This window comes from Mandrillus leucophaeus, unplaced genomic scaffold (genome assembly GCF_000951045.1).
Source record: "Mandrillus leucophaeus isolate KB7577 unplaced genomic scaffold, Mleu.le_1.0 Scaffold684, whole genome shotgun sequence".
Lineage (NCBI taxonomy): Eukaryota > Metazoa > Chordata > Mammalia > Primates > Cercopithecidae > Mandrillus > Mandrillus leucophaeus.
The window spans coordinates 232,635-258,174 of NW_012107408.1; the positions used below are offsets into that span (position 1 = coordinate 232,635).

General features: G+C 32.9%; 1 protein-coding gene across 1 annotated transcript in view; it reads right to left on the bottom strand.

Annotated features, from left to right (window-relative positions):
• NIPBL (Nipped-B homolog (Drosophila)) overlaps window positions 1-25,540 on the bottom strand; it is a 198,880-nt gene that overhangs the window by 76,500 nt on the left and 96,840 nt on the right. Inside the window, exons 7-10 of the mRNA XM_012002359.1 lie at window positions 23,285-23,445; window positions 21,965-22,061; window positions 17,553-18,179; window positions 7,691-9,316 (exon numbers count right to left, since the gene is read on the bottom strand). Of these exons, the coding sequence (XP_011857749.1) occupies window positions 7,691-9,316; window positions 17,553-18,179; window positions 21,965-22,061; window positions 23,285-23,445 (2,511 nt within the window). The remainder of the gene's footprint in view (window positions 1-7,690; window positions 9,317-17,552; window positions 18,180-21,964; window positions 22,062-23,284; window positions 23,446-25,540) is intronic.

Genomic DNA, 25,540 nt, shown 5'->3' on the forward strand with positions numbered 1-25,540 from the left:
TGTTCTTCTAAGGACATGCACAGCAATAATTTTACCCAACGAACATGCAATACTCATGACTGGTAATATCCCAGACTTCAATTGCTAAGAATTCTAACTAATGTTGAGTTTAACTTCTGTGTCATTTTGAAATCAGGTAATATTTCTCTGTATTGGCTTTCTTAATTTAACTAGTTAAGTTTTATCAGTGAGGGTCATTTTTTTTTTTTTTTTTTAGAATACTGGTAGAAGTAAAAGAAGTCAACTTTAGCTTTGCATTGCGTATCTTCAGCCCCAAACTGAACACATTTTGCAACTCATTTAAAAGTCTTTGAATGAATATCTCTACCTCAGTATGTGTCTTTTTGATGGAACATCATGTTTTAGAGTATACATCTTCCCTTTTCCACATGACTTACATAATATTAAGTACATACATGGATGGTCAATAGATGCTTCTTGATTGCCTAACTCTGTGGTTCACAATTTCTCATGTTCACTTACAGATATACTTGCTGGATAGTTCCTGAGTTGCTATATTTGAGAGACAAATGAGTACATTTCCAAAATTTTTAAGAATAGAATTTTTTTTTTTTGCAGTATTTGAAACATTATGATCTTTATGGTTTTATAAATACAGATAACCCAAAGTATTTGACCTTTCATCTATCACGGAATTTTTTTTTTTTTTAAAGCAAATGTTACCTAAGTGATTGTTCTGCTTAGATTAAGTTCACATCACAGACATACTGACTTGATACTAATATACCAGAATATTTTCCTGCAGATAAACACACAATAATCAAATGTTAAAATATGTACTAGTTCTTGTGCTCTCTCTGCAATGGATTATTATGTTCCCAGAGCAAGGACTCTGCTCTTTTTCTCTTTAAAATAATTCCTCACAATAGCCAAACACAGACAACCTGTGCCTTATATCCGATAAAGCAAGTATCAACATTTATTAACAGTAGTTTACCCTTTCTTATTCCTTACATTAACGAGAATACTATTAAGACCTCTAGTATTCTCCAGATCATTTTAACTTCTGTAAAACTTTGAAAGTTTAAACAACATAATTCAAAGGTCAAAAGTTTTATTTCTGAAGATGACCCAACTTTAAAGAAAAAAAATCCAGGAATCAATGTCTCTACATGTATCATCCTCCAAAAGTGAACCCTGTTTCATTTTGAACAGAATTGTCTATTCCACAGGTTTCACACATTTTCTGAATTAACCACATCCTTTCTTCCATTTCATGAAGCACTTTATAAATGGACTCTGCCAGGTCCCTTGATTACAAAGATAACAAATAAAATGCATGACTTTCCCATATTCAGGCCTGGGATCTTTAACATGACATCAAGGATCTGGATAACCCAGCCATTTGGAGGCTGAGATGGGAGGGAGGATTGTTTGAACTCAGGAGTCCTAGGCTGCAGTGAGCTATATTAGCACCACTGCACTCCAGCCTGGGCAAGAGAATGAGACTCTGTCTTTAAAAAAACGAAAGGATCCTGATTTGGATAACTCAGTTTAAAAAAAATGAATAAATAGCAAGTACTTAAAATTATCTGTATGACATACTTGGTTATGTTATTTCCCCTGAATTAGTTAATAATCCATTAAATACAAACATAGAGTCTTGCTGTCTCTTAACATACGATGATGTATTTTAGGGATTGATGATTTTAGGGATTATTGTTGCTTGCCAAGTTATTTGTTCCTAAAAACTTCAGACTACTAGTGCTTTATGATTGTCTCTCCCCTAATTTCTTTTGTCCTGCTTTATTCTTTAAATCAGATGTCTGAATTCCCATAAAACTTTATGTTATTGGCTTGATGAATAATGTCATTTAGTCACAATTTTGTGAGATAACCAAGTTTTCAGCTTCTGTACATATGTTCCATTAAATACAATGCACTCTATACTCTGGCTCTAATATGGCCAAAGAATACATTTACTCCTAGATAAGCTACATTTAAGTAATCTTTGATTTCTATTATAAATCACACAAATCAGCACTTGCCAGATTATTAAAACCAGAAATCATCAAAAGATTTAAAGTCCCAAACATTGATTTGATAACAAAGTGTTTTGTTTTCTTTTTAAAACAGGAAAACAACTCTGAGATAGAAACAAATCACCTAAACTAATAAAATCTTTGGGGCTGAAGCTTTGGTCAATGGAAACAAGTCATGTTCAGAAAAAAAACTAAGAGCCTTACATAAACCTCCAAATATTATAAATCCTAAAAAACAAAAAAAAATCTTGGGCAGGCACAATGTAACAGTTCAGTGACAATTCTTCCATTAATCTACCCATATAACACAGAAGCACCAAATGGATCTTCAACTTCAATTAGAGGTAAGCGGGGGCAAAAAAAAAAAAAAAAAATTTCAATACTGCATATAAATGACAACTTACTACTCATTACTGAAAAGTAGGGGGCAGGGATCAAATGATTCTTTCCTTGATATGTATACACGGTGAGAAAAATAAATTGTGGCAGTAATATCTTTAAATCTACACTGAATATAAAGTGCAGATACATAAAAAGATTTGTTTTTAAAAATTGCTTTCTTCATTTAGATAAATTCAATTCAATTAGAAACTGAATGACTGTACATTCCTTTATATAAAAAAACAGACCGATTAGCTTTTACTATAACAACATTCATTTTGGTTTTTATAACTGTATAAAGCAGGAGGGAAATTGGTTTCTTTATTTTAAAAGTGAATGAATCAAGCTTTGAAAGGTTAAGACTTATTCAAGGTTTTGATATCAGTTCTCTTTGTACTATAATTTATAATAAGTTTAAAAGAGAATTTTTAAAAATTGACACATCAGAAGCCAGAAAATGCTAATATTTTTATAGGCAAGACAGAGAGATCCATATTAAAAAACCCATTTTATTGGTATTATAATACTAGTAGGTATTCATACTCTTTAATTTCGCATCAGGCCCTTGTAAAGAAGGGTTTCATTAATTTTTTTTTAGGATATAAGAGGGAATTCAGTATGTCAAAGATAATTTCTTCATAAACAGACACAGGTTCTTTCAGAATTAGTATTTGCTAGCTCCTTAGCTGTCAATTATACACCTATTTCTACAGATACAAGAACCCTATAGAAACTACGTTTTTGGGCTGGCTTAAGAGATGGAATGGAAAGGAGAGAGAACAGCTCCAGCAAACTTTAATTTTTATAAAAAGGTTTCTACGTAATGCATTTCTTTTAAGCAATATTTGTATGAACAATCTATTAAGCATAATTTGGAGCAAAAATTTCTACAAATGGAAATCATGAGTACAAATTTTCAAAATACTGCTCTAAAGTCACAAGAGCTAGATATGGATTATGCCAACTTCTGTAATAAACTTTCTCTAAACATTTCCTAAAGATATCACTGATATGAATGTTTTTATAAAAACTGAAAATTCGAGTTTTTTAGAAAGGTATTTTATAAAACTGTGCAAATGAAGCAAAATAAATTCCTACTGCAGCATCATTAAATATTATTCAATATTACAATCTACCTTAAAGAAAACACACTGAAAATCCTCAATTTAGGAATTAACAAACTATGCTATAAATTCACTCTCAGAAACAATACTTTAAAACTTGCAGAAGCTGAGGATCCTAAACACAATCTAACTAGACTGGTTCAGTGCTAAGTAAAAGGCAACCAGCTGATGACAGTGATCAGCATTTAGTAGTGTAACTGTAACAGTAGATAATTGAAGTGACATAACTGTCGCTAGTAAGGCCTACAATCATGAGCTCATCAAGTGAGCAATATAGGCTAATCACTATTGACTATTAAAGCCGCCAGATACATTCCCAGTGAAGACTACTTTCAGAAACTGCTTTACTCTTCAGTTTAAAGGATGATGTCAAATAACAAATAATACGGATATTTCTCGAAAGCACTGAGTCCACATAATGGAGAATGATATACTAGTTGGAAAGAAGAAGGGGGAGAGAGAAGGAAAAATGGTTTCCTTAGACATAAAGCTATTTTGAGACACTCTGGAATTAAAAAAAAAAACAAACCCAAAACAAAATCAAATGTTTGTAATTACTGATACTAAGCTGTTAATAACACTGAAGGCATATGTTAGTTGATGATTATGCCAATCTTTTTTTTTTTTGAGATAAGAGTCTTGCTCTGTCACCCAGGCTGGAGTGCAGTGGCACAATCTCAGCTCACTATAACCTCCCCCTCCTGGTTTGAAGCGATTCTCCTGCTTCAGCCTCCTGAGTAGCTGGAACTACCAAGTGCCTGCCACCGTGCCCAACTAATTTTTGTATTTTTAGTAGAGGTGGGGTTTCACCATGTTGGCCAGGCTGGTCTTAACTCCTGACCTCAAATGATCCACCTACCTTGGCCTCCCAAAATGCTGGGAGATTATGCCAATCTTAAAGGATCTCATAACTTTATTATTTTAATTTAGAGACACTATACATTAGGGTAATATTCTAATAAAATTTTTAACAATAAAATATTTTTTGGCATGTAACATACTGATCGAGGTATACTTTAGTAGAAGATATTTGAAGAACTTAAAAAGAATTCTACAAAGGGTTACATTGCCTGACTGCCCCCTCCACCCCTCCTACACAAGGAATAAACAAGGTGATGGAAAGATAGGGAAGTTGACAAAGCAGGATAAGAATGGGAATAATATTAATCCCATGTTGTAACTGCTGTAGATCAAAATAAGTGTGATAGAAAAACTAAACACATAATACTATAAGCAGGTTTTCTTTGGATCTTAACAAAAAATCTAGGTAGTTGACAGGGTGAAGAAAGTTACTACAATATTTAGGAAGCAGGATTCGACAAATAAGTAGCTCTTGAGCTAGGGTGTATTGATGGGAACATAAAAGATGACTATCTAATTTTAATCTGTACACAAAAGCTTTTCCTGAAAATGGTGACAACATCGTCTCCATTCAATAGCCATTAAGTATAATTTTATTATGTATGAAGTATTTTGTTAGGTACCAGGGATATAGACATATTGCCACAGAAATCAAATGTAACAATGCCACTTTACATTTAACATGCTCATACAAAAGACAAAAATAAGTAATCTAAAATAGGAGTAATAAATCTGTACCTCTATCACACACTCAAAATTTATCAGCTTAAAATATATCCTAAAGAATGAATATTTTCTATATGAACAACTGGTAAAATATTTAAAAGATGGAAATTTATGGCTTTTCAATTTTGGCCCTAGGAACCAACCATAAAAGTATCCCAGCAATATTCAGATTAATTCCTTTACTCAGAAAATCATCAACACATCAAAATGTGATTTTCTGTGAATCTCCAAAGAAAATCCCAATATATACTACAAAGGGTAAGTAATCTACAACTGTGCTTCATGTACATGCAATTAAAAAAATCCACAATTAACCAACTCTGCTATTTAAACTGAGTAGCAAAAATCTAAAATAAAACCAAAATTAGAACATTACTTAAAAAAAAAAAAAAAAAAAGATACGGATCCTAAGACATAAATAAATTAATCCAAAAGATAGCTACACGGCATCCTGAAATGAATTTAAGCACTGACATAGTATTTTTTGATGAAAAGGACTGTTATTGTAATTGCAGTTACATTAATATATGTGTATATATACATAAACATGCACATGTACACATACATACACATCACTCAGACACTCAGATAGCTTACTTACATACTAACATGACCATATCAGGTATATACATCTGCATTAAAAGTATACTATCAGAAACGCATTTTGGTGCTAAAAACTTATTCATAGGCCATATTACTGCATGTGAAAAAAACAGGTGAAATAATACAGCAATTACTAACTAAAAGCTATATTCACTTCTGGATGTTCTTTAAGGAGTTGTAAAAGACTCTTTGTTAGAACAGAGTTTAGAAAGCAAGGCTAGGGTAAGCTGAGAGGGGAGGGAGAGAAAGATGGTCCAGATCAAAGGAACAAGAGGGTACCACTTTCCATCTTTCACCTGACTCTTCTAAAATTGTATAGCCATACTCTTTAGTTTATAAATATAAGCTACTCCCAAACTTTCGCTAAAAAATTTTAAAGAAAATCTTTACCTAAAAGAAAACAAATCTAGTGTTAACTCCCGCATTCTACAACCTCTTTCATATTAACAAGTAACTCTGAAAAGACACATTCCAGTTAAATAAAAAAGGCTACTTATTGAGGCTGATGTCTTAATTGATTTTTGGTCTAATTGCTATAATCTAAAAATTAAAAGCTTCACTCAAAGAACACAAATATTAGTAACTCAGAAGGCAATATTTTTTCATTTTTGTAAGACAAAATCAAATAAATTAACAGTGAAGAAATGAATGTTGACGAAGACCAAGCAAGAATAACAACAGATTAGCCACAAGTCATTCTTTGAATAAAGAGTTCTTTATAATATGTTTTCAAAGAGTTTTCTTGGTAGACAAGTTACAACAGCGTGTTATGAAAACAATAACCACACACTTTTCATATCTCCTAATGCACTGCAGTGCTATGCAATACAACTTTCTGTGATGATGCAAAATGTTCTGTTTTGTCCAATACGGTAGCCAATAGCCACGTATGACAACTGATGAAATGAACTTTCAATTTTAGTTAATTTAAATTTAAATAGCCAAAAAAGGTAATGGCTACCATCTTAGCCAATGCAATTCCAGATTTCATATACTTGGTTATATATAAGTTTAAATCTAAATTCTTAATAATTCTCTTTCACAGAAGGAAAACTTAAAATCAAATAAACTCTCAGTTCTATCGCCTTCACTATACCTCAATATATTTAAACTGCATGGACATGGTGGCTCACGCCTGTAATCCCAGCACTTTGGGAGGCTGAGACAAAAGGATCGCTTGAGGCCAGGAGTTTGAAAGCAGCCTGGTCAACAAAGCAAGAAGACTTCATCTCTATTTAAAAATAAAAAAAGTTATTTTAAATACTTGTGTACAAACGGATACAAAAGTATATCTTCTGCACAAATGGTCATTATTTTTTGGCACTTAAGACATTCTTCTCCCTTTGGAAATAATCTTACTCAAGTAACCAGAGAATTTAACTCAGAAACCATGCAAAAATAACACCAGTCCCCCTGCCTCCCACAAACTTACAATTTAACCAAATTTAAAAAGTAAGTGCCGTTCCCTATTACCTTTGCATAAACAAGGACAAAAAGATATGTTTTAAAAATATAAAACACATTTAACTAACCATCTCCCCAACAAAATGAAAAATAACCTTTTATATAACTTTCTAAACTATACAAACTATTCATCGATAATTAGCTCAAACACAGGTCTGTAAGAATATAGTATTGTAAGACTATAGAGAGTTTTTAAAGACAGTTATTTTAATACAACATTCACTTGATTAACATAAGAAATAACGAATATAAGAAATAATTAAACAGCCAAATAACTTATCTCTGTGTAACCAAATAGCAGTAAGATTCATAACTACCTTGAGTAGTGGGTGGGAAGAAAAGAACTGTGGGGAAAAAAAAATTCATTGGAAACCTTTATCTATACTTCTGAAAAAAAATTACTGTTGTTTGACATAGATGTTATATTTTCACGTAGTAGCTTTCTAATTTTTGTAAATTTCCTTTTTAATACTTAGTAACCTTAGCACTTAAAATCGATTATATTATAAATGACATCAGTATTCTTACCTTTATTTGACTTTGATGGTTTATTCTTGATAGGTTTAAGGGAACTTCTTGATTTGTCCTCTCTATCTTTAATAAGTTTCTGAACATCATCCAAAGACAGTTTTTGTAGAACAACTACAGGCTTAGCTCCTTTATTTAGATCTTCAACTAATCCTATTTTTTCTACTTTGTCTTTCTGCTCTCCTTTCATTTCCATTTTCTTTGTTTCCTGAGTAACATTGCCATCTTTATCCCTCTTGATTTTCGGAATGACAAAATTTTTCAATGCGCCAGACCTGCCCCCCAACAAATAACTTGGAAATTCTGCCTTATTGTCAGGGTGTGCTTTATTAGTGTCTACTTTACTCTTGTTACCCTCTGTCCTTTTGTCATCTTTACTATTTGGTGATTTAAAACCAGGTTTATCAGATCTTGATTTATTAGAATCTCCTTGTTTAACACGAGGACTGTCAGGTCTTGATTTTTGTTCCCCAGAAGATGGTCTTTCCCTTGAGTCCCCTGATTCATGCCTGTGTTTTCGTTCTAGTTTATCAGTTTTTGAACTATCAGATTTAATGCCATGTTCATTTCTACTAGAGGATCTCAATGTTTCTGGTCTTCGAACCCTAGACTGATCTCCTCGATGTCGCTCTGATTCACCCCTGTCATCTGATTTTTGCTTATTATCATGGTCACGTCTTAGTGACTCAGAAATAGATCGCCCATCAGGTCTCTGCTTTAAGGCTTCAGCTCGTTCTGATTTTAACCGAGGTGAGTCAGATTTAGTATCTTGTTTATGTTTAGACACTTCAGGTTTTTTCTCTGTAGATGGCTTTCCAGAATCCCTCCTATTGTCATGCCTGTGTTTTGGTGTTTCAGGTCGCCCTTCATTTTTTTGCTTTGGAGTTTCAGGGTGGCTTTCACCTTTTTGCTTTGGAGTTTCAGGCCTTCCATCACCCTTCTGTTTTGGGGTTTCAGGACGCCCTTCACTCTTTTGTTTTGGAGTCTCAGGCCGGCTTTCACCCTTTTGCTTTGGGGTTTCAGGCCTTGATTTTGTTGTTTCTGATCTGCCATTATTTTGTTTGTTGTCATTTGGTTTTGTGTCAGACGGTCTATTTTCATTTTGTTTAGGCTCAACTATGGTGCTCTCGTTTTGTTTGCATTCAGTTGTTCTGCTCTCATTCTGTTTAAGTTCTTCTGTTTGGGTCTCAACTTTAGTTTCTAACTTATTTTCAGTTGATTTTGTCTCCACCAATCGGTTTTCATTTGGTTTAGATTCTGACAATCTACTTTCACTTTGTTTCATTTCACTCTTTGAAAGCTCAGGATCAGACTTTTTTTTAGGTGTCTCAGGATGGTTTTCTGGTGTAGATTTAAGACTTCCAATAACATCTTCCTGAAGAACAGAAATAGGTGCATCATTACATTGTTTGATTTCTTCAGGCTTTTTTATGGAGTCTGAATCCTGAGTTACAGAAGCCTGAGAGTCCACTCTTCCTGCCTGATGAAGATCAATGCTAACCATTAATGCTGGCCTTGACCCATTTCCCGTAGAACCCGTCTCCTGAGAAGCTGGTCTATTACCTCCTGTAGCACCCCCAGCCTCCTGTGGGTAAGAATCTTGTTTTCTTTTTTTCAAAGGCTTATCTGAAATTTAAAGATAAATATTCGATATCAGTAATAGACATGTATTCTTACCTTATTAAAAACCCTATGGATGTTGTTTATCTTTTTTAAGGTTATGTTTTAAAAATGGAGTAAATGCAAATGCACATATGCATACATAAAATAGTAAGCATGAATGACACAATACTTTGAAAACCAAGGTTTGAAGAAATATGTTTGAGAGATTTCAATAAATACAGTAAAAAGAATTTAACTGCATACTCTTTAAGGATATAAATAAGTGTAAGAATATAAAATGGATAGAACTTATAATGTACCAAATACAAACATATATTTATGTTCATAGATGTTAAAGATAAATCAGATTCTTTCCCTAAGAATAAAACAACCAGTTATAAATCATAGTCTCACTCAGGTTAATTTTAACTGTTAGCGAAAAACTATAAAGAGCTCCAAATCTGCCAACATACCAAACAGGAAATATAAGCTTTTACTGTATCTAAGATAAGTATGGAAAAAAGGAAATAAAAATAGATACCATGCCATTGGAAAAAAATGAGTTTAAAAAATGAATTTAGTAATCTGTCATTTAACTTTAATCAATAATTCAAATTCTTTAAAGTGTTAAAAGAGTGAAAGGAGTTTAAAAGCTAACCACAATGTTAGATAGAAGTAAATTTAAAATAAGGAAGCAATAGATATCAAAGGAATAGAAAATTTAAAATCAAGAAGCAACAGGTATAAATTAGAATCCTGTCTTAAGCAACTTCCACTGAAGAAAACTGTTCCTACTCTTCAACATAAAGTTATAATGTTCTAGGGGTCTATTCTGGTCTCAGAAAGAAATAATTTACAGTATTATTAAATGTAAAGACACACACACAAACACAAATTCACCATTGCAATAAAATGTGAAGGTATTTTTAACATTTATATATTTCTGTGTATGATTCCATTTCTGACTTATGAGGGTGCTAGGTCATTTTCTGTAAATTAAATCTCCAGTTAGGTCTTGGGAATGGTTACATTATAGTACCTTGAGGTTTGGCTTCCTTTTGTTTATTTGCTGAGCTTGAGTATGTTTTAAAAATCACTCTTACTTATTTTAACAAGACAATCTCTAGATTCTCTTGTAATATTCACTAATGTGAATATAAGGAAGATGGTATCACAAGATTAAAAGTCAAACTGACAACTGAAAAATGGCTCCTTATTGTTAAGAGAACCAAGTTGCGATTTTTTTTTCCTAATGGTAATGCTTCTTTTATATAGCAAAGTCCCAGTTTTCTTTTTAAAGTGGGAAGTAGCAGTTCTTGCCAGTTTAAAATCTAATCAAATGTAACTGCAATTTAATTAAGATATTTGTTAGTTATATTTTGTAAAACTAAGTCCTTCTGCTTCTTCAGTTATCCAGTCAAATCTAACACCACACATGTTCCATTTGTAAACCACCACCGTAACAATTCTAAAGTATATTATCATTAGATTGTTTCCACCAGCTAAAACTAACATGGTAAGAATTTATAGGACGCTTTCTACGTCAATACCTTAAAAAAGAAATCAGAATACTAAATTTATGTTTATCGAATCCTCTTTTAGAATCTTCTGCCATTCAAAAATCATCTTTATGTTTTGTCATAGGGCAAACCAATTGATATCTCATGAATAAGATGCTTTATCAATTTATACTTATCCCTTAAACTTTTATAAGAATCTAGAAATTCAAACAGTATAACCTAAGATTTCTATATTTTTGATGAAATATGCTTTGTAAAAGTAACTAAAATGGTAGCCTAATCATACTTAAGATGTACAACAACATAGGTCTCTGGCATCTGAAGATTTAAGATATCTATGGCTCACTCTTTTATGCAGTGTCTTCAGAAAAACATTAGCATAACTTAGAGGGCTGACTTTTAAAGGATTACAAAATACTCAAGAGTTTATATATTATTAACCTCAATCCAATTTATCTTAAGACATTAAAATGAAAATTTAGCAAATACAATAACAAATATCTTAATTTCAAAGAAATGATATATTTTTATTTAAACTGAATCCTATGATTATTTATAACAAAAAATGTATGAAAGTATTTGCACACAAGTAATTAAGATTGGGAAACATCTTACCATTTTTTTCCACTATATATAAAATGCTGTTAAATACAAAAGTTTAATCATTCAACTACTGAAAAGTACTTTACTCCTGTGAAACCTGGAAAATTTTCATTATTGTGGCAAGGATTCTTAGATATGTTAAGAGGATGTATGTTCTGATTCACTTGGTCTGATTCAATTCCACCATGAGCTTACTCCTTATAAAGCGGCTCTGAATCTGTACAGGTCACTTTTGTTCAACCACTTTTGTTATGAGTCTTCATTACATCATAACCACCTAATAATCATGGAAAGCCATCTCTACGAAGAATCATTCTGGTATTTAGGACAGTGATTACCTGTAAGCCCTCTTCAGCACTAGGAACCATAAGATTAGCTATTAGAATACATATATTCCCAAAGAAAATGCATACAAAAGGATTATCGTAATCTCAAAACCAACACTTGTCATCCAGATGCTGATATCCTCAAAATAAGATCCAGCTCTTACAGAAATTCTAAACTCAATTATGCTTACAAGAAAAACAAACTATACCACTTACTTAAATCTACAAGTGATATATGAAAACACTTAAAGCAGAAAGCACAATAATTGTGTATACATGGTGGCCAATTAAGTACAATGAAAACACACCACCCCTCAACCACAATACAAGCTGAGTGGCTAATTGTCCTATTCCTTGTACCAAATCCCAGTCTCTTATTCCAAATGACAGTAGGTAATAACTGACTTTTAACAAGGGCTATAGTGCAAGAATATTGTAACATTATATAAACATTAGTGAAGCTGAGCCATTCCTTATACTTGCTAACATGGAAAGTGGACCTTAGGAAAAGATGAAATAGGCAAAGATGAACAAAGGAACCCCCTCTTTGACAAAGGAAAGCAGAAATTTTCAGCACATGAAAAAGGTATTAATATCTAATGATAGGTCATCCCAGAAGCAAAGAAAGATGAATAGCCTTTTAAAATTAATTTATGTAATTAGAGACACTAAAAGTATGAGCAAAAAGATTGAGAAAACGGTCCTTTTGGAATATTATAAAATATTAGGTTACAAAGTTGCCTTATCAGTGTATATACAGAATTGCTCAAAGAAGAGAGAACAGGACAAAGGGACATAAATACCTAACAGCTAGAAAAACGTCCTTCTTATGCAGAACAAGGGTACAATAGGGTCTGCCACAGCCTAGGTAAAACATTTCTTAAGACTATTCTATCCCTTTACTTGAATTCCACAAATATTCTACATTTGTTGAATTTTCTAATCTTATTTATAAGGTATAGTGTTTTTGATTCCTGGTTATTGAGTGGAATATTTCTCTCACAGTAAATGAACATATTGGCAAACAAACTTACACCCTAAAGTAAAACTAGTAGGCCAAATAGTCCTGCCTGTTCCGTATCACCAGTAACACAACAGTTGTAAAAAAGTCCTCAGTGCCAAATGTTTGAATACATTAAATGTTAATTTTAACATTTAGTCTTTAATAAGTAAAAATAATGGTAACTAGGGACAAATTAATTTCAAGGAAGTATTTCATCTCTTAAGGACTCTAAAACCACCACTTCAGAAGAATTTTGCTTTTATTTATGACCTCACCTATACCCTTGGATCAATATATACACCTTTAATCATCGCAAAATCTCAGGGTAACTTCTTATATCACAAATACTATCCCATCACGCAATGCAGAAACTGAATGCAATATGCCAAGTTCAAATCAAAAGGGTTAGGTGGCATCTAAGTTCCAAAAGTTTTCAAATACAGTCATGTATTGCTTAACAATAGGATACATTCTGCGAAATGCATTGTTAGGCGATTTCTCTGTTATGTGAGTATCATATAGTATATTCACATAAACCTAGATGATATAGCCTACTATGTACCTAGGCTATGTGGTATAGCTTATTGCTACCAGGCTATAAACCTGTACAGCATGTTACTATATTGAATACTGTAGGCAACTGTAACACAATGGTAAGTATTTGTGTATCTAAAACATATCTAAACATAGAAAAGGTAAATATACAATATTATATTCTTACGGGACCACCACTGTATTTAAAGTCTAGTGTGAAATGAAACATCATTATGTGATACATGACTATAAATCCACGAAATAAGAGGAAAGTGGCTTTCAGAAAACAAGTTAGAAATGACAACAATAATATGAAATCAGCAAAACCTACTTTAATCCTCAGGATATCACCACATACCTGTATTTTCACCAAAATTGAATGTCAACTCTGCTCATTCAACTTTTCAGTTATCTGTAACTATGTCATCATAGATTACAGAAAAAACTATTTAAATAATTGAAAATAAAATATACAAGTTTCTACAAGAACAGTATGTTGTATCTGTTGACTTTGTTCTTTTTTTCCAAAGGAAAGTTAGTAGTATAAAAGAAGTTTGCTAATATACAATTAGAACTATACATGACCCTTATTTTAATTCCATTTTTATAAGTAGAAACTTTGGATTCAACAAATATGATACATAAAAAAAGGTCACCATTCCTCCTCTGTTTTTGTTACTATCAACAACTATTAAAATTCACTTAAAAAGTACATTCTTTTTCAAGAACACATTTTTCCATAATAAAGATTTAAGGTCATGCAAAAATTCAGTTATCAGGGCAACTAACATTTCTTGGTCAGGGAACTGTAATATTGTATGTTTCTTGCAAAACTGACTATCCTAAGATTCAGGAATTTTGAACAGGTTAATAAGAAAAGCTGAGTAATATTACTTTTTTCATTTGACATGCATACACTTTTATAAAAGGTTAGACGAAGAGATGTAATTTGGAACCTATGTATTTATTTCCTGAACCTCACACGGCAAACTAAAGAGAAAAGGTACAAGCAACATTTCATCCTTAGTATCAAAACTTTACTAGTTTAAAAAAAAATTCCAGAAGTCCTACCCAGAGCAATCAGGCAAGATAAAGGAATATTAGGCATCCAAATAGGAAAAGAGGAAGTCAAATGATCTCTGTTCACTGATGAAATGATCTCATACTTAGAAAACCCAAAAAATTCCTCCAAAAGACTCACAGACCTGATAACTTCAGGGAAGTTTTAGGAAACAAAATAAATGTACCAAAATCAGTAGCATGTCTATACACCAATAACATTCAAGCTGAGAACCAAATCAAAAACTCAATCTCATTTACAATAGCCACACACACAAAATAAAATACCTAGGAATACATTTAAACAAAGGAGGTGCAAGAGCTTTACAAGGACAACTACAAAACACTGATAAAAGAAATCATAGACAACATAAACAAATCAAAAAACATTCTATGTTCATGGATAGGAAGAGTCAATATTATTAAAAATGACTATACTGCCCAAAGTAATCTACAGATTCAACACTATTCCTATCAAACTACCAAAGTAATTTTTCAAAGAATTAGAAAAACTATCCTAACATTTATATAAAACCAAAAAAGAACCTGAATAGCCAAAGCAATCCTAAGCAAAAAGAACAAAGCTGGTGGCATCATATTAGGAAACTTCAAACTACACTACAAGACTACAGTAAGCAAGATAGCATGGTACTGGTATAAAAACAGGCACACAGATCAATGGAACAGAATAGAGAACCCAGAAATAAAGTCACATACCTAAAAACAACTGATCTCCAAGAAAGTTGACAAAAATAAACAACAGAAAAAGAACACTCTATTTAATAAATGGTGCTGGGAAAACTGGCTAGCCATATGCAGAAGAATGAAATGGGACTCCTGCCTCTCACCTATACAAAAATTAACTCAAGATGAATTAAACACGTAACTCTAAGACCTCAAGTGATAAAAATCCTAGAAGAAAACCTGCAAAAAACTCTTTTCGGACATTGTCCTAATTAAAGAATTTATGACTAAGACCTAAAAAGCAAATACGACACAAAGAAAAATTGACAAATGGGGCTTAATTAAACTAAAGAGCTTCTGTACAGCAAAAGAAACCATAACAGAGTAAACAGGCAACCTAGAGAATGAGAGAAAATATTTACAAACTATGCACCCAACAACAGTCTAATACCGAGAATCTATAAGGAACTCAAACAAATCTACAAGAAAAAAACAACCCACTAAAAAGTGGGCAAAAGACATGAACAGACACTTCTCAAAAGAAGACGTACACACAGCCACCAAATATTTAAAAAAAATGCTCAACATCATTAATCATCAGAGAAATGCAAATTAAACTACAATGAGATGCAATCTTAGACTAGTCAGAATGGCTATTATTAAAAAGTCAAAAAATAACAGAGGTTGCAGAGAAAAGGGAATACTTACACACTGTTGGTGGGAATGTAAATTAGTTTAACCCTTATGAAAAACAGTATGGAGATTTCTCAAAGAACTAAAAATAGAACTACCATCTGACCTAGTAATCCCACTACTGGGTTTCTATCCATAATAGTTTCTATCCAACTATTTTATAAAAAAGACACCTGAACTCATATGTTTATCACAGCACTATTCACAATAGCAAAGTTACAGAATCAACCTAAGCGCCCATCAGGAGTGGACTGGATAAAATGTGGTATATATACACCACGGTACACAATCATAAACAAGAGTGAAATCATGTCCTCTGCAGCAACACGGATGCAGTTTGAGGCCATTAGCTACCCTAAGTGAAATAATGCAGACAGAAAATGAAACACTACAGGTTCTCACTAATAAGTGGGAATTCAACAACGGGTACATACGGACATAAAGTTGGAAACAACAGATACAGGGGACTCAAAAATGGAGGAAAGAGGGAGGGAGCCAAGGTTGAAAAACTATCTAATGGGTACTATGATCACTATTTGGGTGATGGGTTCATTAGAAGCCCAAACCCCACCATCACACAATATACCCATGTAACAAACCTGTACATGTATCCCCTGAATCTATATTTTTTTTTTAAAAAAAAAGACAAAGAAAAAAATCCCAGCTCCCTAGCCAGTAAAATGAAGACTTCTAGCAATCTCTTTATTTGCATCTATTTCTGATTTACATATGTTGCAAACATTGTAGTATAACAATTACTAAATACAGTCCATTTTTTTCAATAACATTAAAATGAGCCATCATGACAGGCAGGAGATATAATATTAATCTTCAGCGTGTTTCTTAGCATAGAAACACAATTATCTAGTCATGATCCTGTCAAACACTGAACACATCATATATAAAAATCAGCTCTACCCAATATCAAGAAGCTTTATCATTACCAAGAAATAAAATATAAGAACTGAAAATCAACCTAGAATATTTTAATCATAAAATTAAATCATAAAGCATGCTTTTGGTCTGATCAAATGTGTATATGCATTTATATAGCAATCAAATTCATCAATTATATTGCTAATTTCAACCACTGATTCATCAGTCTCTTAAAACATGAAAGAAATTTTGTACACAGTGTATACCAAATTACTAAGAACTTACTAGGGATTTATTTTTATTTGATTATGAAGCACAAGGAAAGCTCATAAATTCATAGACCAGGTATATCTTAAAACTCCATCCTAACATACTAGTCAGCTAAAAGGGAACATTTCACTGTAATTACCACCAAAAGACCCTTAATTTCTAAGGTTTGCTATTTAATATTAACTTTCCATGATTTGTTTACTAAAAAAATTGACATTATTAAGTCAGTAGGATCATAAACTAAGTGAAGTATCTAACTGCCTAATAAGCATACACATAAGCTTTTCTTAAATATACCTGTTCAAAATAATTCTATAGTACTTAACCTTGTTTCAGCAGAAAAAAATTTGAAGGTGCACAACAATATTAACATAACTTGTGAAGTATACATGTCATATAGAAATGCTAATGTTCATTTTAGCAGAAAAGCACAAATAAGTAAAATCATATAGTATATAATGAGCAACAGACCTGCCGTTAGAGAATTACCAAATCTCATATAGTTGTTTCAGACAATAAATGAAATTGTTACAAATTTAACTTCTGTGTTATGAGTATTAGGAATAAAAATATATACTTGAGTAGACATAAATTATACAAAATATGAGACAAAAAGTAATATGAAAAGAATTTTTGACACTATAATTACATATTTGCCCAGATGATGAAGTGGTAATAATGAATTATTTTACCTTTATCTTGAACTTCTTTTGAGAAGCGCTCCCTTTCAATAGCTGATTCTCTCTCTATTCGCTCAATTTCAGCCAATGCATCCAATTCCACTTCATCATATATAGGTCCCTGTTGTGATACCTGTTGCTGATTCTGTACCACAGAAGTCTGGGGTTGTTTTGTAGCAACTGAAGTGTTCTGTTGTAAAACAGGCACTTGATTTGCTGGAAGGAATGCTGTTTGTTCTTGCTGCGACAAACATTGAGCAGCATTTAGTGGGCGGTTTACATCCTGTGGAGTAATGGGTGTTTTTGAAGTCTGTCCCGGGTACTGCACATTAAAAGGAATATCATTTTCTGAAACATTGCTATTTTCCACACCAGAAATCATATCCTCTTGCTGGTCCATGTCTGAAGACCTTACACGAGAAAGTCTTAATGTAAGTTTAGTAGAGTCCTTGGATGGAGAACTAATTATATCATACATTGCCGCTTTCTCACTCTGCTCTTTTTCATCCTTGCCTAACTTCATTTTCTTTTGCTTCTTTTGTTTTCTTTCTGGAGAATCTAGCAAGATATCTGGTGGAACATCTCGAGGTGATGAACAAGGTAGAGACTGAGATTGTAGGATTAAAGGCGGTCTTGAGCCTAGAAAAATAATTCGATAGAAATAATAGTTGTGCGGGTTTCACATTTTCTTACAATGTGATAGAAATATTAAGTGACAACATAGTAATGCTAGAAAAAATAAGAAATTATATAATTCAAGCTACTTATTCACAAAAGATGAAAAGAAAGCTTAAAGACTTGTCCCACACACTTGTTTAGCTTGCTAGTAGATAATCTAAAACCTAGGTTTGAATCTAAGTATGAGTATTCAATTTTTCAGACCAGTATTATTTCTGATTTTTGCGCCTATAATGTATAAATATTTAGCTTTATAAGGGTAAAAAGTTCATTGCTTCTAAAGATGATACAACACAAATATTTTGGGCATACCATCTCTGTTCTTTCATGGACTATCTAGGAAAACGGATATATCCTGATTAAAGAATAAGTATGCTTTTGTTAAATTACACAAAAATAACAATTTAATCCTAGAGATCATCTCACATGAATACTACTGGGATGATAACAAAAAGCAAGCGGTCAATTTACAATTACTAAAGCCTTTACTTACTTCAAAAACTGGTGGTAAAGTATTGATTTATACTTTTATGCGGTCTTCTCTTTCTCCCTTAACATCATTCACATACTTGCTTCAGCTTGCTAATCCTCTTTTTATTAGAAAAATAAATAAGTTCAGTAAATTTCAAGGCCCAATAAAATATACTGAGCCCAGAGTCCATTAAATCAACCAATGTTATATGAAACAGGAAAGTGTTAAAAATAATCAGATGGAAAAATTATCCTAGTTAATAAGCCTTCAGACAAAAATTCTCCTTCAGGCATGAAGGAAAAAGTGCACTGATATGCTTCAGAGATAATAGTATAACTGCATCTTAATAATGTATACATTTCTTATCATTAAACTATAAAATATTTAAAAACTTGTAGGAAATTGTAAAAATTGGTCAAGATAAAAAAGTTTTTTTTTTACAGACAGAACTTAAACCTAGAATTGCCTTAAATTAAGCTTTCACCGCTTTTATACTTTTTCCATGATACATAAATCTGGACTTTCAATTAGCAAGGTTAATGTATTTTAAATGTTATATATAAACATACAACTTTATTGAATCAAGTGTGATAAAGATGATATGGGAGCAATTAACTATAAATGTTAGTCTGAAGTCGTATCAATCATTCGTTTTTCCCTTTAGACTCAGCTTATATTAGACATTAAAAAGAAATGAACCTAACATTTTGTGTTGTAAAAGGTGCTTTACATATCAGTTCACTTGATTTTTACAACATTCTTGAGTATTATCATTAAAATTTTTCAGAAATGAAACATGAAGCCTACAGAGGTTAACAAATTTGCCCAAGGTTATATTGTTAACAAACTTGAAGATTTAAAACAAGATTTGTCTTAAGTCTGAATTGTAATATGCCATTATGTCTTTGTATTTAAATTCTATGTGGCAATTTAAATACATTTTAGAACAAACTTCAAATTCTAACAATTAATCTAAAAATCAAGATAGACTGACTTACCCTTCAAAACTAGTTGGAAAACAACTTCATGACAGAAGTTCAAGCTTTTGATGAATAATATATTAGTGAGGTTATTTGCTTTAAAGTTTTCCATTTCTATCTAAAGTTTATCTACTATTTATCTATCTAATCTCAAGAGTCAGAAGAAAAAAAGCTAGTTATCTAGATCAATCACCTATCTCCCTGTTCTCTTTTCCTGGCAATCTAAATAACTTCTCACCTTGACAACATTTGTGGGATATGTATCTAACCTACAAATAGTTACTCTGGAAGTTTTTCTCCCTTTCAGAAGCTGGGTTTTTATCCCCGAAAATTCATACAATTTACAGAATTTAAATGGCTCATAACAGCTCAACTTTTACCCTATGAAAAATGTCCTTGACAGAAAACCAAACACCACATGTTCTCACTCATAAGTGGGAGTTGAACAATGAAAACACATGGACCCAGGGAGGGGAACATCACACACCAGGGCCTGTTGTGGGGAAGGGGGAAAGAAGAGGGAGAGCATTAGGACAAATACCTAACGCAGGTGAGGCTTAAAACCTAGATGACAAGCCTGGTGTGGTGGCTCACGCCTGTAATCCCAGCACTTTGGGAGGCTAAGGCAGGTGCATCACGAGGTCAGGAGTTCAAGACCAGCCTGACCAACATGGTGAAACCCCATCTCTACTAAAAATACAAAAAAAATTACCCCGGCATGTTGGCATGCGCCTGTAATCCCAGCTACTCAGGAGGCTGAGGCAGGAGAATTGCTTGAAACCAGGAGGCGGAGGTTGCAGTGAGCTGAGATCACGCCACTGCACCCCAGCCTGGGTGACAGAGCGAGACTCTGTCTCAAGAGAAAGAAAGAAAAAAAACCTAGATGACGGGTTGACAGGTGCAGCAAATCACCACGGCACATGTATACCTATGTAGGAAACCTGCACGTTCTGTACATATATCCCAGAACTTAAAGTAAAATAAAATTTAAAAAAATTTTTGAAAAAAAAAAAAAAAAGAAAAATGTCCTTAATAAACAGTAGGAATGCAATCAGTGAAAAAAAGATCTTTACCACATCAGGCAGATACGAGGTAAAATATCTTTATGCTTTAGATGGCTATAATTAGAAATTCCCATGACTTGAGAGAATATATTACCAGCTATGTTAAAATTAATTATAAGCTAATTTTAAAAAGTAGAATACAGTATTCTCTTCCAACAAACTGATAATTAAAACTATTTGACTACAATTTTAAGTATTTTAAAAACTGGCTCAAACCTGGACTTAAATTCACAATTTTGTGAATCTGTTACAGATAGAAGACCATGCAAAGTTCTTTGAGAATTCAAAGATAAACTAAAATTCATGTACATAAAGTAGTATAAGTTCTTAGAAAAAATATAAACTAATAGCTTGAGGAGATTAGGGGAGGGCCCATGAAGATCACCCATTTAACTTAGACCTGGAATAACAGAATTTTAAAAGGCAGAGATAAAAGTAGACGTGAGAGATTTAAGAATGTAACATAGAACAGGTTAGATTTGATAAATGACTAAATAGTTGAGAAGAGACTTTGTGATAAAACTTAAAATTTTTAAGGTACAATGATTCAGGATTGAAACAGCATTAAGAGAGATGGGATGACAGAAAGAACAGTGAAAAGCATTTCAAACATGAATTTGAAATATCCGCTAGGTATGAAGGAAGTTTTGTCTGGCAATGAAGAATTACAACTTGGGAGACAAGACTGGAGCCAAAGATTGATTTAGGAGTTTTACGCATAAAAGTAATCAATGATGTTAATGAAACTTAATAAAATGGCTGGGGAAAAAAGTATAATGGGTGATAGAAAGTCTAATAATAGAAATCTCGAGAATAAGGAGAAGAGCTAATGAAGAAAAAAAGTATCAATGAAAGAAGTAGGAGAAAAACAGATGGGCTCATATGAAGTAAGTCCTTTTGGAGGAAAGAGGAAGGCTGATCAAAAATTTCAAATGTTAAAGAGAAGAAGGTTGTGGTTTGAAAAGACCACTGGATTTATCAGAGAGAATGGATACTGGATATATCTGAGAATACTATCAATAGATTACTGGGTAAGTGGAAGATGAATGAATCAATGAATAGGGACAGATTTAAATCCCATGATCTAGACCTGCTTGTACAGGTTTATTTTTTTCCTACAATGAAAAAAAAATACAGAGTAACTTTTTAATATCTGCTTTAGGAAGTTTGAGTTCTTTATTCAACTTGAAATATAAAATATACAGAAGGAAATTTTAGTTACAGTAGTACCTTTAGGAGTTCCTTCACTTCCAGCAGGGGAGCATACTGGCTGTGGAGATCTCAAGGGAAAAGATGCAGCATTCCTCATTGTTGAAGAATCTCCATCCTAAAAATAGAGTATACAATTTATCTTTTGAATGACAGGAGAGGCTTTATAGAAATCTTAAAGAGAACCAATAAGAGACATAAATTACTGACAGGTAAAGTGTTGGAATTCAAAAGCATAATTCTTCTGCACTTTCCTGTTTTCTTCTTGGTATATCTTAGAAGAATTGAAATTGTATCCAAAAGAATCAACAGCCTAAGCATGGCAATGAATAAGAAAATTTGTATTACTAGTATGCTCCATTTTTGTTTGCTTTTTTCTACCAAAGGAGCTATGAGTACTCTACCAGCTGGTAAATGTCTTGAGGGCAGAGTTTATTGTCATCTGTATTATCCTTAGACACATGCAGCTTACATAAAATATAACAAATCAATAACAAGGCAAATTTCCAGAATATGGAATATTTTAATAACATCAAGACAACATTAAATTTCAGACACAAAACTCTGTACAAGTATTAGAGGGAAAAGGAGTCAAGTACTAATAAATAAAGGCTCATTATCTTAAAAAAAAATTTAGTGTGAGCAGTATTAACCTAAAACTGAAGTATTTCATTAAGAACCTAAACCTCGAGGCCAGGGGTCAGCCAACTATTTTTTTTTTTTTTCCAGGGAGTCTCTGTCGCCCAGGCTGGAGTGCAGTGGCCTGATCTCCACTCACTAAAAGCTCCGCCTCCCAGGTTCACACCATTTTCCTGCCTCAGCCTCCCGAGTAGCTGGGACTACAGGTGCCTGCCACCACGCGTAGCTAATTTTTTTCTGTTTTTAGTAGAGACGGAGCTTCACTGTGTTAGCCAGAATGGTCTCCATCTCCTGACCTTGTGATCCACCTGCCTCGGCCTCCCAAAGTGCTGGGATTACAGGCGTGAGCCACCGTGCCCAGCCAGCCAACTTTTTTACATAAAGGAACAGAGAATAAATATTTCAGACTCTGTGGGCCACACACACAGTCTCTGTCACATACTGCTTTTTGTTTTTTGTTTTTTTTTTTTAAAATAACTCTTTATAAACGTAAAAACCATTCTCACTTTGTGGTTCAGGCTACTGGTCACACTTGACCAATCCTACTCTAGACTAAGCTCTGTATGTGCAGGAGCCATGTTGTACTCAGTAGCTAGTATAATGATATACGGTAGGTATCATTCAAATTTTGAAATGGAAATAATAGGTTATATGACAAATATTAGAACTATTTTATCACCTTAATGATAATATATTACATACGTCACTACTTAGCCTGTGCACCATGTGTAGGTAGTCCTCACTTGAACCATGTCTAGGATTATCAGCATGATGATTAGCTGAATTGCCAGACAACGGACCAGAAACTTTATTATCATGTATGTTTCTCAAACCACCTGCAACAATGGGACTTGATACCGACGCTGAAATTAATAAGAATAAAAAAAAAAGGTTTATTAAAAAATTCTTAACATTCTTGGAGAATAGTAATTATTCACAAATATTTTAAGCATATAGAAATTACAGAGAATAATATAACAGATACTCATGTACTGACTACTTAGTTTGATCAAATCTTAACACTCTGCCAGATTCCGATCTGTTTTTGAAAAGAACTAAAACATTACAAATATAGTTGAAGATCTCCATTTATCTGTTATTTCTCTCCTCTATTTCTTTCCTTTTACTCCTTAGAGGTAACCACTATTTTGACTTGGGTTTATTCTGCCTATGTGTTATCTTTATGCCTCTGTTATGCATGAATATATTCCTAATTCATTGTGTTTTTACATTATAATTTTATATAGGTGATATATGTATCTATCCTTATATAACTTGTTTTTCCATTTAATATTATGTTGAGATTATATATTATATATATATTTTTTATATATACAGTTTTAAATTCTTTTATTTATTTTAGACAGCTCTGTTGCCCAGGCTGGAGTTCACTGGCATGATCATAGCTCACTGTAAGCTCAAACTCCTGGGTTCAAGTGATCCTCTTGCCTTAGCCTTCTGAGTAGCTAGGACTACAGAAACCTGCCACCACACCTGGCTTTTTCTTTTTTTTGGTAGAGATAGGGTCTTGCCATGTTGCCCAGGCTGGTCTTAAACTCCTGGCTTCAAATGATCCTTCTGCCTTATCCTCCCAAAGCACTGGGATTACACGCAGATGTGAGCCACTGTGCCTGGCCTAAATTCATTTCTTTTGTACAGTACTCATTTCATACAGTACTCTGCTGTATGATGTACACTATTTATTTGTTCTTTCTTACGTGGATGTTCAAATTGCTTAAAATGCTTGCTGCCATAAAAAATGCTGCAATGTATGTTCTTGTACATGCGGACTCTTTTTATAAATGTGTAAGAGCTCTGGGTGCTAATACCTAGGAGTGAAATTGCTGGGTATGCATATTTTAAAACCTTACCAAATAACAGATTACTTATGATCATTTGTATTCATTGGTAGCATATGAGAGTTCCCACTGTTGTATATCCTTGCCAATAATTTTCATCATTCTAAGGGTAGGAAACATTTCTAATAGTCACTTGTATCTTCTAAAAGCCTTACAGTTTTGGTTTTTCAGTTAGGTATTTAACCCATGTAAAACTCATTTTTAAGTGTGAGACAGGGATCCAATGTTACTTGTTTCCATATGAATAACTAGCTGTCTCTGCATCATTAATTAAAGAAATCATTCTTTCCCTCATTAAGATACGATGTGATAGGGACCAAGTTTCCATTTGTCCATGGGTATGTTCCTAAGCTCTTCATCATGTTCCACTTCACTATGTGTTATTTTTCCATGCCTGCACAAATCTTGACTGCTGTTAGACTGAGCTGCTACACTTCATTCCTTATTATTTTGTCTATTCTTGAACTTCTACTATATGAATTTTTAGAAGCAGGTTGAATTTCACAAAAACCTTTCTTGAGATTTTTTATCAGTGTTATACTGAATTTACAGATATGGGTATAATAATCTTTACCCTACTGAGTCTTCCTATCCATGAAGATGGCACAACTCTTCATTTTCTTAAGTTTTCTTCTATCTCTTTCAAAAGTTTTGTAATTTGCTCCACAAAAGTCTTTTAAATCTTTCATTAAATTTATCCTAGGTATCTTGTGGTGTTCCTTTAAATTGTTAATGATATCAAAAAAGATTATAATTATACCTGCTTATTTCTGGTACACAAAAATGCAATTAATTTCATTATAATGATGTTGTATCCAGTAACTAAGTGGAATGCTTTTATTAATTCTAGTATCTTGTCTGCAGCTTATCTCAGATTTTCTATGAAGACAATTATATCACCTGAAAATGACACCTTTTTCTTCCTTACTAATAATTATACATAGTTTTAACGCTTCTTTTCTTCCTGTATTGGCTGGGACACCCACTAAATAAATGTGATTATAGGTATTCATGTCCTGTTCCTGAATTGAAACAAAATGTTTCTAATTTTTTTCTACCACTAGGTAAGATTAAATCAATCTCTTCTCTTTTTTTTTTT